At 41.2% G+C, this 13,420-nt stretch overlaps 1 protein-coding gene across 1 annotated transcript in view; it reads left to right on the forward strand.

The window, feature by feature from the left end:
* ADAMTS12 (ADAM metallopeptidase with thrombospondin type 1 motif 12) overlaps positions 1 to 13,420 on the forward strand; it is a 273,919-nt gene that overhangs the window by 230,254 nt on the left and 30,245 nt on the right. Inside the window, exons 21-22 of the mRNA XM_019737332.2 lie at positions 4,265 to 4,441; positions 7,492 to 7,635. Coding sequence (XP_019592891.2) covers positions 4,265 to 4,441; positions 7,492 to 7,635 — 321 coding nt within the window. The remainder of the gene's footprint in view (positions 1 to 4,264; positions 4,442 to 7,491; positions 7,636 to 13,420) is intronic.

Raw genomic sequence — 13,420 nt, forward strand, 5'->3', positions numbered from 1 at the left:
TAGTTGACTTTATTATCTATAGGTTTGATGGAAAATAAGAGAAAGTGGTAGCTGTTCCTTATGGCCTTGGGTTTCATATATTTGCTAACATGTTTGCATATATTGCTAATCCTGTCTGATTCTACTTCTTGTCTCCATGTTTATTGGATTTTACAGATTGCCTATGACAGTGGTACAGTTTTTAGATCTGAATTTTTACAAATGTGTTAAACAGAGAAAGAGCCCTGTCTTGCTCAATGCAGGGCTTTCACACATAACATTTCCCCAGGAACACATAGTGGAGTCCAATGTGCAAAAGCCAAAACATAGACGTGCGTGTAATAGGGGAGCTTCTATCCCCAGAAAGCAAAGACTGAATAGCCGGAAGGTGGATCATATAGTGAGAATCACTGCATTTATTTGACTCTTGATATAATTTCTTGTATGTCTACACTGTCTCCCTCTCTTGACATCGCTGAAGGTTTCAGATTAAGGGAGCCCTAAAAAGAAATGATTAGAGGAACGGCAATTAACTAGACACCTTTGGGATCACAGGAAGCATGAACCCAAGTCCACTCTCGCTGAGGACTGATGTCCAGACCAGGGGCCCTCCGTGATGGCCCTGCCCATCTCTCGACCCCTACCCTCTGCTGTAGCATTCTGATCAATTTGCTGTTCCTAAAGAAGCCTTGTTTCACAGCACTGTGCTCGTATATCCCATTCTCTCCACCTCACATACCCCCCACCCTATTTTGCCGGCTGAGTAAGAATCTGCCTGCCTTGTGTGATTCAGCTCAAGCTTTGGCTCATTTCTTCAAGCTTTTCCTCACCTCTTCAGGGAAATTGATCATGTCTTCTTTGTGCCCTCACTAGGTCATGAACAACTTTTGACATAAAATCTTTACGACTTCTACTCATTTATGTGACTTTCCCCTGCTGCTAGACTGGGATCCAGAGCCTGGAACCTAACAAGTGCCCAGTAACTGGGAGGAAGGGAAGTGGGGGTGTGGCGGGAGGAACAGCTGGAAGCATGAATTTTGGTGCTGTTCAACTTAGAATTTTTGGAGTGAATTATTTGATCTTAAGGGTCTTATGAACCTGTTTAGCCTAAGGAAAGAGCAGAATTCTTTCTGTATCCTAATTTAGTATTTGGCATGCAACTTAGAGAGCAAGAAAGTATCCTGAAATCAAAACAGAATACTGAGCCCATGCACTTGTACCGCTCTGGAATGTTGGGATGGTTTAATCATCTAATGTATCCTCCTCATAATACCAATGGAGAAACGGAGGATTCGAACATTGACGTGATTCATCCATGGTTATGTAGCCACTGGGTGTCAGGGTCATAATTGAATGAAGTCCACTGACCCCCTGAGCCTTTGTTCCTCAATTTCACAAAACTCATCTGAACACTCTGTGTGAGTCCAACATGGAAAGCATTTCTATCAGGATAGCAACACAAGGAAGAAATGGTTGTGTTTTCATTTTATCTCTGCCAGTGGCTCCTGTAAGCTAAGGATATTTTTTTATTCTAACTCAATCTTGTTTGCAGCTTCTATTAGGTGGGTGCAAAAGTAATTGCAGCTTGTGCAATTATTTTTAACCTTTTAAACCACAATTACTTTTGCACTAACCTAATCTCAGCTAAACTGATGCAGTAACTGGAAAAACAGTTAGGCCTGTTAGGTCACAACAGGGCATTAGCCAGTCTTTCTATTCTCATTAGCCAGGCTCCTGTCTTCAGTCTTAACCACAAATGACCCTCCGGTAGGGCAATAAGAAAATGAATATAATAATTGGCCTTCAGCACACAAAGACAAAATAGTGTTAGGAGTGGAGTGATTCAATATCCTGCCATTTCTCTTTTGAAAATGGAATAAAGTCATAGATTTAATGAGTGTCTTTCCTTATTATTTACTTCAGCATATTAGTAAACTCCATGTCCCATTGAATTGACAAAAGGGTAATGCTAACTTGAAAATTCAACTTAGGAATATCAGATTGTAGTACCAAACGGAAAATAACAAAACCCCATTTTACATTTATGTCTTGTAAAATTCCCCTTTCCCAATAAAAAAGGCCTCTTGTTTTAACTATGTGCTATTTCCCAGAAGTCTCTTTTGTCAGACAAATGGCTGCCTTGTGTGCACATTATTAGCACGCTTCCTCTTTTCTTCTGTAGCTGATTTTAAGTTGGCCATTACTTTTTTCTCAGTGTACTTAGAGCATGGCAGGAAAATGAAGTCTTTGTGTGTGTTTTTTTTGGGGGGGCTGTCTTTCGAGTGTTGCTTATTTCTGAGAAGCCAAACACACTTGGTTTATGAAAGTATTAGGGCATCAATCTGCCCCCTTATCACACAGGCCCAGATCTTTCTGTGTTACAGCCCAAGGTTTGAAGTCATTTGATTTTGTGCAATCTGCCAGGCAGCAATAGAAGCAGGACAGTATTTTTGGATCTTCTACTGAAAGATTAGGAAGACTGTTCTTTTCCCAACCACAGTGCTATAATTATGAGTATTCCAGTAGGACCAGAAAGAGAGCATCATCTTTTACCATGCCGAGAGGGGCCAGATGAAGACATATCTGCAGCTATGCACGTGCTTTCTGGGGGGTGCATTTGCTCAACCAAGACAGCAATGAAATAATTGAGAAAAGAATTAAGAGGGTAAAGAAAGCTGTGCTTCATCCCTGTGGTGACCACAGATGTCTTTTTCCCACGGAGCGCCCCCCTGGTTGTCCTTTCATCAAAATTTACATATTCATTCACAAAGTCTGTACAGACCATCCCATCTCTGCTGTGTCTGGCGCCATACTAAATGCCCAGGATTTAACAGTGAGCAGAGCAGATCAGATTCCAACTTCATGGCAGTGAGAATCTAACAGAAAGAAAGGACAGAATAAATGTTCCATATTCCAAGTCCCTGTGACAGAAACCGAGAAGGAGCCAAGGTAAATAACAAAAGGGAGAGCCTCTTTGGATAAGGCATTCAAGGAAGGCCTCTCTGAGGAGGTGACATTTAAGCTGAGGCCTAAAGGAAGAGCAGTGGCTGGTGGGTAATGCAGTGGGTAGAGGAAGGAACATTCAGGATGTATGGACCACATGGACGTATTGTTAACCCAAGGAGAATCGGGGGAAAGGGCTGAGGCACATAGGGGTCTGTCTCCATCTCACCTACTGCACGACCCCACCTGAATGTGGGAAGGGACCAGACAGACCAGGCCAGGACTGGCCGTGAGAGACTAGGGTATAGAGACAAGACAAGCTAAAGGGATTTGGAGGGAACTAGCATTATAAACAGGCTGGATACCAAGTCCTAGAGGCGCAAGTTATGATCAGATACAATCTTAACTAGGTGGGGGATTTTGGATTCCAAAATACAAGAGGTCAGAGACTAAACAAAAGAAATACTCCAGAAGAGGCCTCGTAAACTGACTTTAGGTGACTATTGTGTGTCCATGTTTATTATTATGATAATCAGGAAGTTAGCAGTCTACAGGTGAACCATGCCTTTTACCGAGACCCAACAGGACGAAGCGGCTGCCACACAGACGTGAGCTCTTGGGAAGAGGGGGCATGAGGAGGGCCTCTGTCACGGCTTTCATTGGGCACGTGACGAGGAAACTCAGTGAGGGAGGCAGGTGATGAGTGTCGGAGGATGGATGGTGGTGGGGACCAAGACAGAGTTTGCGCTCTTTCGTGAGTGAAACCACTCAGCAGTTATTCAATACATTTCCTTCATATAGACTCTTCACTTGAGAAAAGATAACTTATCTCGCTTTCAGAGTCATGGAGAAGCCAGGTTTTTAGCAGAATTCTGAGGGAGAGGTGGGTGTGGCTTGGCAGAGAGATCCCCTGTGAGCAGTCCTGTTCCCCTGGAATGAAGACAGACACCAGAGGGAACAGGTGTCCACTGAGACAGATGCTGCACCAGCAGGCACCCCAGCCCCAGTGTCTGTAGTCTTCACGACAGCCCTGTGAGGTAACAGGTATTATCCTAATTTACAGATATAATACCTGAGGCGCAGAGTGTTTCTGTGACTTGCCCAAGGGCTCGCGACAAATGAGTGACAGAACTGCACTCCACCTCCGGTTCTGTCAGACATCAAACCCTCACCCTTCCACGCCTGACACTGGGAGCCCCATCTCCAGGGTCTGCTTGAGTGACTCCCTCTCTGTGGCATATGAGGGAAAACACTTCACTTGAACTAGAACTAATCCCTCTTCATGCCTGCAAGCCTGGAACTTCACAGTGCTTTGTGAAACCCCTTTTCTCTCTTCATACAGTGCTCCAGGAACTGCAGCGGGGGCTTCCAGACCCGGGAGATTGAGTGTGTGGACAGCAAGGACCACCGGAGCCTGAGGCCGTTTCACTGCCGGTTCCTGGCCGGCATTTCTCCCCCACTGAGTACAAATTGTAACATGGAGCCCTGCGAGGAGTGGCGGGTGGAGCCCTGGAGCCAGGTACACCATCCACACCACCAGGCCCACATGAATGTCTGTGTTACCATGTGACTCTAGAAGTCAGGGAAGACCACACTTGTGTCATGGCAACGGCTGGCCTCCATTCAGTGACCCAACGCTGTGTGGGAGAGGCCAACCAGGTCAACAACTTGAAGACTGTATTGTGTGGTTTCAACTGTGACAGTTCAAGGTTTTATTAGAACCTAATCTCTCAGGAGATATACAGGGGAGTTGGCGTCCCTGCTCGAGAAATGTACAAGGGCTACTTGGATGTGAGCCATTTCGGACAGAGCCTCACATGCCTGTCCTAGTTTCTGTAGTTGGGCTGGGGGCAATGGTCAGATACTTTCACATACAGTATATTTTAGAGTTTCACCTCTCAGTTAAATGCCCAGATCATTGCACAAATAAAGTCTGTGTGTGTGTGTGAGACAGAAGGGGGGGGGGGGAGGGAGAGAGAGAGAGAGAGAGAGAGAGAGAGCATCTGTTTTGTGAGCACCTCCCTCCCAGGTCTTTTTCCTACTTTAGCACAGGAAAACAAGTTACCGTTCTTTGGTGAAATATGATCTTGTTTACCAATAGGCAAATGCCTCAATAGCTTTAAAACAAACAAACAAAATATATTACTCCTAATTACATCCATGCATGATGAAAAAGAAAAAAAGAACGTAGCATATTTTGTGTCCATGAGCTTGGCATTTTACCTACAATACTTGGTTTAATTCTCGAAACAGCCTGGATGGTAGGTTTATTAATTCCATTTTATAGGTGAAGAAATTGAGACTCAGCAGTTAAGAGGCTTACATGAGGTCACACAACTAGAAAGTAAATGGTGTGGTATTTATTCAAGCATAAGGCAGACTTCAATGCCTCTATTCTTTCTACTACAGACCTTAGCCCAGAGGGCATTGAGCAAACAGTGAATTGAGGAGGAGTGAATCAAGAACTATTTGGGGGGAAACTACCATGTGCCAGGGAAGGGAAAGTAGAGAACCACACTATAGGATATAGAGTTAGGGTCCAACTATGGAAGACTGAGCCCCCAGAGCTACTTACTGTCTACTGCGTCAAGCAGCCACACTGATTCCTAACCCTCTGGACCAGTACCTGGTGTTTCTGGGGGCAGCAGCCACCACTGTCCCGTCTTTCTCCTCCTTCCCTTGCCCAGCTGTTGAGTACATGAAGTGTCTGCTACCCCCGTGCTCTGGGCATTGGCCTCCAAGCTGTCCGTATATGCTGCGCAGGCCTGGGGAAGGCTTCCAGAATCCAGGAATTTGCAGAGGGGCTTAGATTGCCTTGTCAGAGACATAGCATTTGCAGGTTATCAAAGATGAGCAATTATATCTGCTCTATGTTTATGAAAAAGATGTATTCTTTATGCTTCCTCAGTAGCTCCTGGGATCCCCAATAATGAGCCAGTTCCCTGAAGGCCTCCCACTATCCTTTTCTCTAAATTGCTCTGTTCTGAGCAAACCACAAAGTTGGAAGTCCTCCCTCTGAGGCTCTGAGCGGGGGAGATGTAAAGTGTAAAAGTCAGCTGGATATTTCCTTGGAGCTACTGAGGGACTAGACACCTGCAGGCGCTTTCTCTGAGCCATCATGCTGCTGCTCTGTCTACACACACTGATGCTATCGTGGGAACGTTCTGGGCCCCTTCAGTGGGTGTCAGCCAGCCCAGACTGCTTGAATGGAAGATACGTTTCTGCTCTGGGAATGTGTCTGCTCCAGGGGTTCTCAGACTTTACCATGCTTCAGAATCACCTGGATGGTTTGTTAACACAGATGTCTGGACCCCACCTCCAGAGTATCCAATTCAGAGGTCGGGGGTGGCGCGTGAAATTTGGCATTTCTAACAAGTATCCAGAAGATGCTAAAACCACTGGTATGGGGACCACATTTTGAGAACCACTGGTTTATACCTTCTCCATCCCTTCTTCCTGGAGATTACTTGGCCAGGTGCCCCCCATCCATATGCACACGTGTAGGTATGTCCAAGGGTCCCAAATGTGGGATCCCTCTCCTTCTCTCCATTAATATATGGTTAATAATAGAGTAAATAAGTGTGTATCGGGGAATCCATGTCACTCTCAAAGCTGGAATATTGTGAAAGCAATAGATTAGTTCTTTCATTGAGCAGCAAGGGTTAATTGTATATAATTTCCGTTACATATACTATGGTACTACCACACACGTAGTGCCTGATGTGAAGGGCAAGATGTCGGCAACCGTAATGGTTTTGCTGTTGTTACAATACCATAATTAAGATTTTTCAAAGCACTAAGATTATCCAAGATACTCAAAGTGCTTTTCAAGATTCTTGGTGAATTATTCCTCCTAGAAACCTCAGGAAAATGAGACAATGTCTCTTAAAAATTATTCTAGTGAACAAAACCCTGACACATTTTAGAATTGTATTCCTTCAGGAATCCAACTTGGTATTTCAGATTTATTTTGGGTGCATTATAGCCAGCGCATAACAACCCCAGGCAAACTTACCAATTTCCCTCTTCCAAATATGGACAAATGTAATTCTCAGTTTTGTGTAGTAGGAAAGAAAGACTGAATCCCGTTTTAATAAGAGATGGACAAAATTGTATTGCAAATGTGTGACTGTTTAGGCTGTCAGAGCTAATAATAATAAAACCATCTGTAGTTTACATTTTGGTTTCTAGACACTTGTGTCAGAAGACAAAATACAGATAACAATGTTCATCTTGGAATGATGCCTCATTTAGGTTTTTAACCCAAATTCCTCCTGTTTGACATATTGACATTGAACTATTTGGCATCTTGTGATTTGTTTTCTCCTCCTCTTATCTTCAGAATTTCCTTTATAAATCTCCTTTCTTCTTTTTAATTCTTGTCACCACTGTTGTTTGAAATGACTGGGTCGTCATTGGAAGGAACCTGGCCCGGATGCGGCAGATTCCAATGCAAATACTAATATTCTAAACAAAACTGTACACAACCAATGATCATACAAATTCTTCCCCGATCACTGCAGATGGCACCATGTGATACTTATCTAACCTGTCCCTGTTGTATGTCAGTGTTCCAGGTCCTGTGGAGGCGGGGTTCAGGAGAGGAGAGTGACTTGTCCAAGAGACCTCTGTAATTGGGCAAAAAGGCCTGCATCTACTGCCCTCTGCAACAGGCACCCTTGTTGTCACTGGGCCACTGGAAACTGGGACCTGGTAAGTGAGTTACATTCTCTTCAATTTATTTCAGTCTTTCAAAAAAAAGCATTTGTTTCCTTTTTGATGTTCAAAGAAATATATATGCATTGTAAATGTGCAGTATATCCATTGATTTACAGTGTGTTTCCATTTGTTTTAGTTCCAATATTCTTCTGCTAATACACTCTAAGTCTGCTAGAAGTTGACCCTGTAGCTGACATGGTGGTCAATGTTCACTGTCTTGCGGTCAAAAGAGAAAATGACAAAAGACTTTTAAAACAGAAAAGATCAAATACCAAAATTATCCCAAAGGCACAAAGCCTAAGGAAAGGCAGTTTGGGGCCTGAATACCTTAGATCCTCTGGCTTTGAGCAAATGGGAATCGTATATGCCCTAAAGTTAGAGACTCAACCTGATTTAGCAAGTTTCAGGTCTCTTGGCAACCTGCAGATCAATTTGCCAGATGGCCAGCCTGTTTGATGGAGAGACAAATAAAATAATTAAACTGTGAATGAGGGAAAGATGTATTGTTCTTCAAAGTTTATTTATTGCATAAATAAAAATTTCTTCCATAGATAGATTTGGTCATCACTCTGATTTGTCCTATCCTGAATTCTCTAGAAAATAGAATCTTAAGGCAAAAGTGAACACTTTATTAGGAAATCTAATGCCGGGGAAGCAGGCATAATAGATAAAAGAAACAAGGCAGGAAAGGAGGGGAATCAAGTAAGATGCTTGTTGTCAGGAGCAACTGATCGCTCCTTCTCGAAAGAAGGCCTTATAAAAGCTGTATGAAATACTGCCCTGAGGGTAGTTTGTCCAGGGGCAGGAAGAGAGGGGATGGTCTCCTGGCTCCTGTCTCCCAGGGCTGGGTAAAAAGACTCCACTCAGATGGCTGGTATCTACCATGGTCCTGGGTTATTCACGTGCGGGCAGGTCCCAATGTGTGTGTCTCAGGTGTCCATGGCAACAGGAAGCTCCGAGTCAGGAGGTGGGAGGCACAACATGGGCACAAGGTGCAGGCCAGAGGGCTGTGCTTCCATGAGGTTGGTTACCACCTCGGCTGGGGAAGATCAGGGCCCACAGTTGGCACACAAGGGGAGCCAAGACGGTCTGATGCACTAACCCCTCAACTAGTGACAGTTTTTGAAGTAACTTGTTCTTATGTAAGTCTATTTTGATGGTTGTAATTGTAACACAGGCCAGTGAAGTATTTTGCCAAACATAATGACCCCAGATATTTTTGGTCGTTATATTGCTCTTAGTAATTTTCATCATTCGTAGCTGTGTAGTTGTACCTGCATAGCCATGAATAATTCAAATACTGGCAGGGATGCTTTGTGTGTTTTTTTGTGTTTTTGTTTGTTTGTTTGTTTGTTTTGGCTATCACTACATTATTATTTTTATTGATCATTCTTCTCCTTATCCATGCTGATTCTTTTGCCTGGAACATATTATTTTTCTTCTCTTTTTTAATCAAACTGATTGGGGTAACATTATTGGTTAATAACATTATATGAATTTCAGGTGTACAACTTTATAATGCATCTGTACACTCTGTGGTGTGCTCTCCACCTGAAGTGTGGTCTCCTTCCATCACCATGTATTTGACCCCCTTTGCCCTCTGTGTCCTTCCCCCACTGCCCTTCCCGTCTGTAAGCACCATTCTGTTGTATCTATGAGTTTATTTTTTGTTTGTTTCATTGGTTCTCGTTTTGCTTTTTGCTTTATATCCAGCATACAAGTGAAGTCATACAATGCTTGTTCTTTTCCATCTGACATATTGCACTTAGCGTAATATTCTCAAGATCCATCCATGGTGTCACAAATAGTATGATTTCATCTTTTTTATGGCTAAGTGGTATTCCATTATATATATACACACACGTATATATGTATATAAACATATGTATGTCTTGGCTATTGTGAATAATGCCGCAATGAACATAGGGGTGCATATATCTTTATGAATACATGTTTTCAAATTTTTCAGGTAGATACCCAGAAGAGGGATTTCTCAGTCATATGGTAGCTTTATTCTTAATTATTTGAGGAACCTCCATACTCTTTTCTATAGTAGCTACAATTTACATTCCCACCAGCAGTGTATGAGGGTTCCCTTTTCTCCACACTCTCTCCAACACTTACTTCTTGTTTTATTGTTAATAGCCATTCTACAGGTGTGAGATGGTATCTCATTATGGTTTTGATTTGCATTTCCCTTGCAGCTAGGGAAGTTGAGCATCTTTTCATATATCTGTTGGCCATCTGTATGTCTTCCTTAGATAAGTATCTGTTCAGGTACTCTGTCTATTTTTCAATTGGATTATTTGCTTTTTTTTGGTTAAGTTGTAAGAGGTCTTTATATATTTTGGATATTAGCCCCTTATTAGAAGTATAATTTGCAAATATTTTCTCCCATTCGATTTGTTGCCTTTTTGTTTTGTTGATGGTTTCTTTTGCTGTGCAGAAGCCTTTTCGTTGGATGTAGTTCCATTCATTTATTTTTGCTTTTATTTCCCTTGTCTTTAGACTCAAGTTCACAAAAACCCCTCTGAGGCTAATGTCCATAAATTTAGTGCCTATGTTTTTTATTGTTTTATGTATTTTATTGTTTTAGGAATTATACTCAAGTCTTTAATCCATTTTGAATTAATTTTTGTGTATGTTTTCAGATAGCCGTCTAGTCTCATTCTTTTGCATTTGACTTTCCAGTTTTCCCAGAAGAGACTTTTCTTTCTCCATTGTATATTTTTGGCTCCACTGTCAAAATCAATTTCCCATATATCTATGAGTTTATTTCTGGGCTCTCGATTCTGTTCCGTTGGTCTCTGTGTGTGATTGTTTTTTTCAGCCAATAACATACTGTTTTGATTACTGCAGTTTTGTAGTATAGCTTGAAGTCAGGGAGTATGATACCCCAGGCGTTCTTTTTTCTCATGATTGCTTTGGCTATTCAGGGTCTTTTGTGGCTCCATACAAATGTGAGATTTTTCATCTTGCCCCATGGGTCATGTAAACAATAGAAAATGCCATGTGCAGTTGTATTTTTTCCATATAAATGTAATTTAATTACTTTACATTTAGGTATAATATAATATCTCCATTGGAAATTGACTTTCTTTCCCATTCATTAGAAATTCAGTTATTTGAAAAGCAATGTGCTTCATCCATCTTTGATTTAACCTGAAAAGACTGTACCCAACAATTAAAGATGTGTTTCCAAATTAGGCTCTTCATAAATACCCTGCAGCCCTGTATAACAATATAAACATCACTAACCAAATCAAATGTGACCATCAGAAGAGAAAATTTGATACAACGTGAACTGTCATTAAAATGTTATAAATTTGGGTCATTTGGGGACACAAAATCCCATGGACGATTAACAACTACAGGTGAACATTTTCAACTCTATCAATTCCCTGAGGCTCTCTTACCTTGTCATCCATTGTAAAGGAAAGTTGGACAATGCAATTTTCTTTCTGGAAAATTATGATAATGTGAAGCATATAAAGCTCTTAGGGAACTCATTGAGAAGAGGAAATTGTCAAAAATATTACCATTTGTCAAAAGCATGCAGCCTGCTCCTCATTTTGATGCTTCGGTAGCACTGAGGTTGTAAATCATGAGGTTTTGTGTGGTTATTAGTCTTCAACCAGATTTTTCCAGGGCATTTCTTCAGTTATAATTATCTATACAGTAAAGCCTACACAGAAACCCCTTGGGACCCCTACATGGGATCCCTTTCTATACAAGAAACAAGAGACTGTATAGAGAAGCCTGGGGAACTGTGGGAGCTCTCCAGGGACTGTAGGAATTCTCTGGGTTCAGAGGTGCTGGTGAGCACCATTGTTTATGTCTCCCTCCACCTCTACAGGGTGGGGAATTGGGGGGCTCTCTCCAGGTGACGTGACCTACCTTCAAGGTCACAGCAGCATGTTGTCAGACACATCACCCGAACCCATATCCATCCAAAGGAAGCAAGCAGGATCAATAGGATATTACTAACACAACCTGGCCTGCCCACCCGGAACAGCTCTGGCTCAGTAGGCCAGTGCCCTGGACACCTTAAATACATGCTCAGCTTTTACCAGCTTGCCAAAACCACCCAGCACACACAGCCTACACAAAGGCCACTTCTGCATAAGTCTACTTTTTCAAGACAGGGAAAACTATTTTGCCTAATTCATATAAACAAACAGAAAGTCAAACAAAATGAAAATATCTCTCAAATGAAGGGACAAGAATACTCCCCAGAAAAAAACCTTAACAGAGCATAGATAAGTAATTTGACTGATAAAGAAATGGTCCTAAGGATGCTCATCAAACTTTAGAGAGGAATAGAGAAACTTAGGGAGATCTTCAACAAAGCGTTAGAAAGTATAATAAAGAATCAAGCAGACCTGAAAAACACAATAACTGAAATGAAAATTACATTATAAGGAGTCAACAGCAGATTAGCTAATACAGAAAAATGGATCAGCAACAGGAAAGAAAGATTAGTGGAAATCAACGAGTGAGAACAGCAAAAAAGAAAAAATTTTAAAAAGTGAAGCTAGTTTAAGGGACCTCTGGGATAACATCAAGTACTCACACATTTGCACGATAGGGATCCCAGATGGAGAAGAAAGACAGAAAGGAATAGAAACTTTATTTTAAAGAAATGATGGCTGAAAACTTTCTTAACCTGGGAAACAGACACCAAGGTCCAGGAAGCACAGATCATTCCAAACAAGATGAACCTAAAGAGACTCACACCAAGACACATTGTAATTAAAATGGCAGAAGTTGAACAGACAATCTTGAAGGACGGGAGAGGAAAACAACAAATACATACAGAGGGAACCCCATAAGGCTATATCAGCTGGTCTCTCAGCAGCAACTTCACAGGTTGGAAGCGAGTGGCAGGACATCTTTAAAGTACTAAAAGAAAGGAACCTACAACGTAGGATAACTTACCCAGCAAGGTTATAATTCAGAACTGAAGGAGAAAGATTTTCCCAGATAAGCAAAAAATAAAACAGTTCATTACCATTAAACCAGTTTTATAAGAAATGTTAAAAGGTCTTCTTGAAGCAGAAAAAGAAAAGCCATAACTAGAAATAAGAAATTATGAGAAAGGAAAAAACCTTACAGGTAAAGCCAAATATTTAATAAGTACAGTGTATCAGACATTTAAAAAGCTTCTACAAAGGACAAAGGAAAAAGGTATCAAACTCAGCTCAAATCACAATAAATAGTTAGGAGACACACAACATAAAAAGATCTAAAATATGGCATCAATAACAAAGTGTGGAGGGGGCAGTAAAAATGTAGTCCTGATAGAATAACTTGAATTTAAATGCCTAACAGATTAAAATAGACTGCTATAAATATAGAATTATGTACATAAAATTCATGGTAACCACAAACCAAAATCTACAAAAGATGCAAAGAATAGACAGAAAGGAACCCAAACAAAACACTAAAGAAAACCAGCAAACCACAAGGGAAGAGATCAAGAGAAGAAGAAAGGAACAGAGGAGAACTATAAAAACAACTAAAAGACAACAAAATGTCAATTAGTACATACTTATCAATAATTACTTTGAATGTAAATAGATTAACTGCTCCAATAAAAACATGTAGATGTTTGAATGGATTAAAAACACATTCCATCCATATGATGCTTACAAGAGACTCATTTCAAATTGAAGGACACACAGAGTGAAAGTGAAAGGATGGAAAAAGAAATGAGAAGAAACCTGGGATAGCAATACTCATATCAGACAAAATAGACTTTAAAACAAATAATGTAAAA

The sequence above is a fragment of the Rhinolophus sinicus genome, linkage group LG03 (genome assembly GCF_036562045.2).
Source record: "Rhinolophus sinicus isolate RSC01 linkage group LG03, ASM3656204v1, whole genome shotgun sequence".
In the NCBI taxonomy this organism is placed as follows: domain Eukaryota; kingdom Metazoa; phylum Chordata; class Mammalia; order Chiroptera; family Rhinolophidae; genus Rhinolophus; species Rhinolophus sinicus.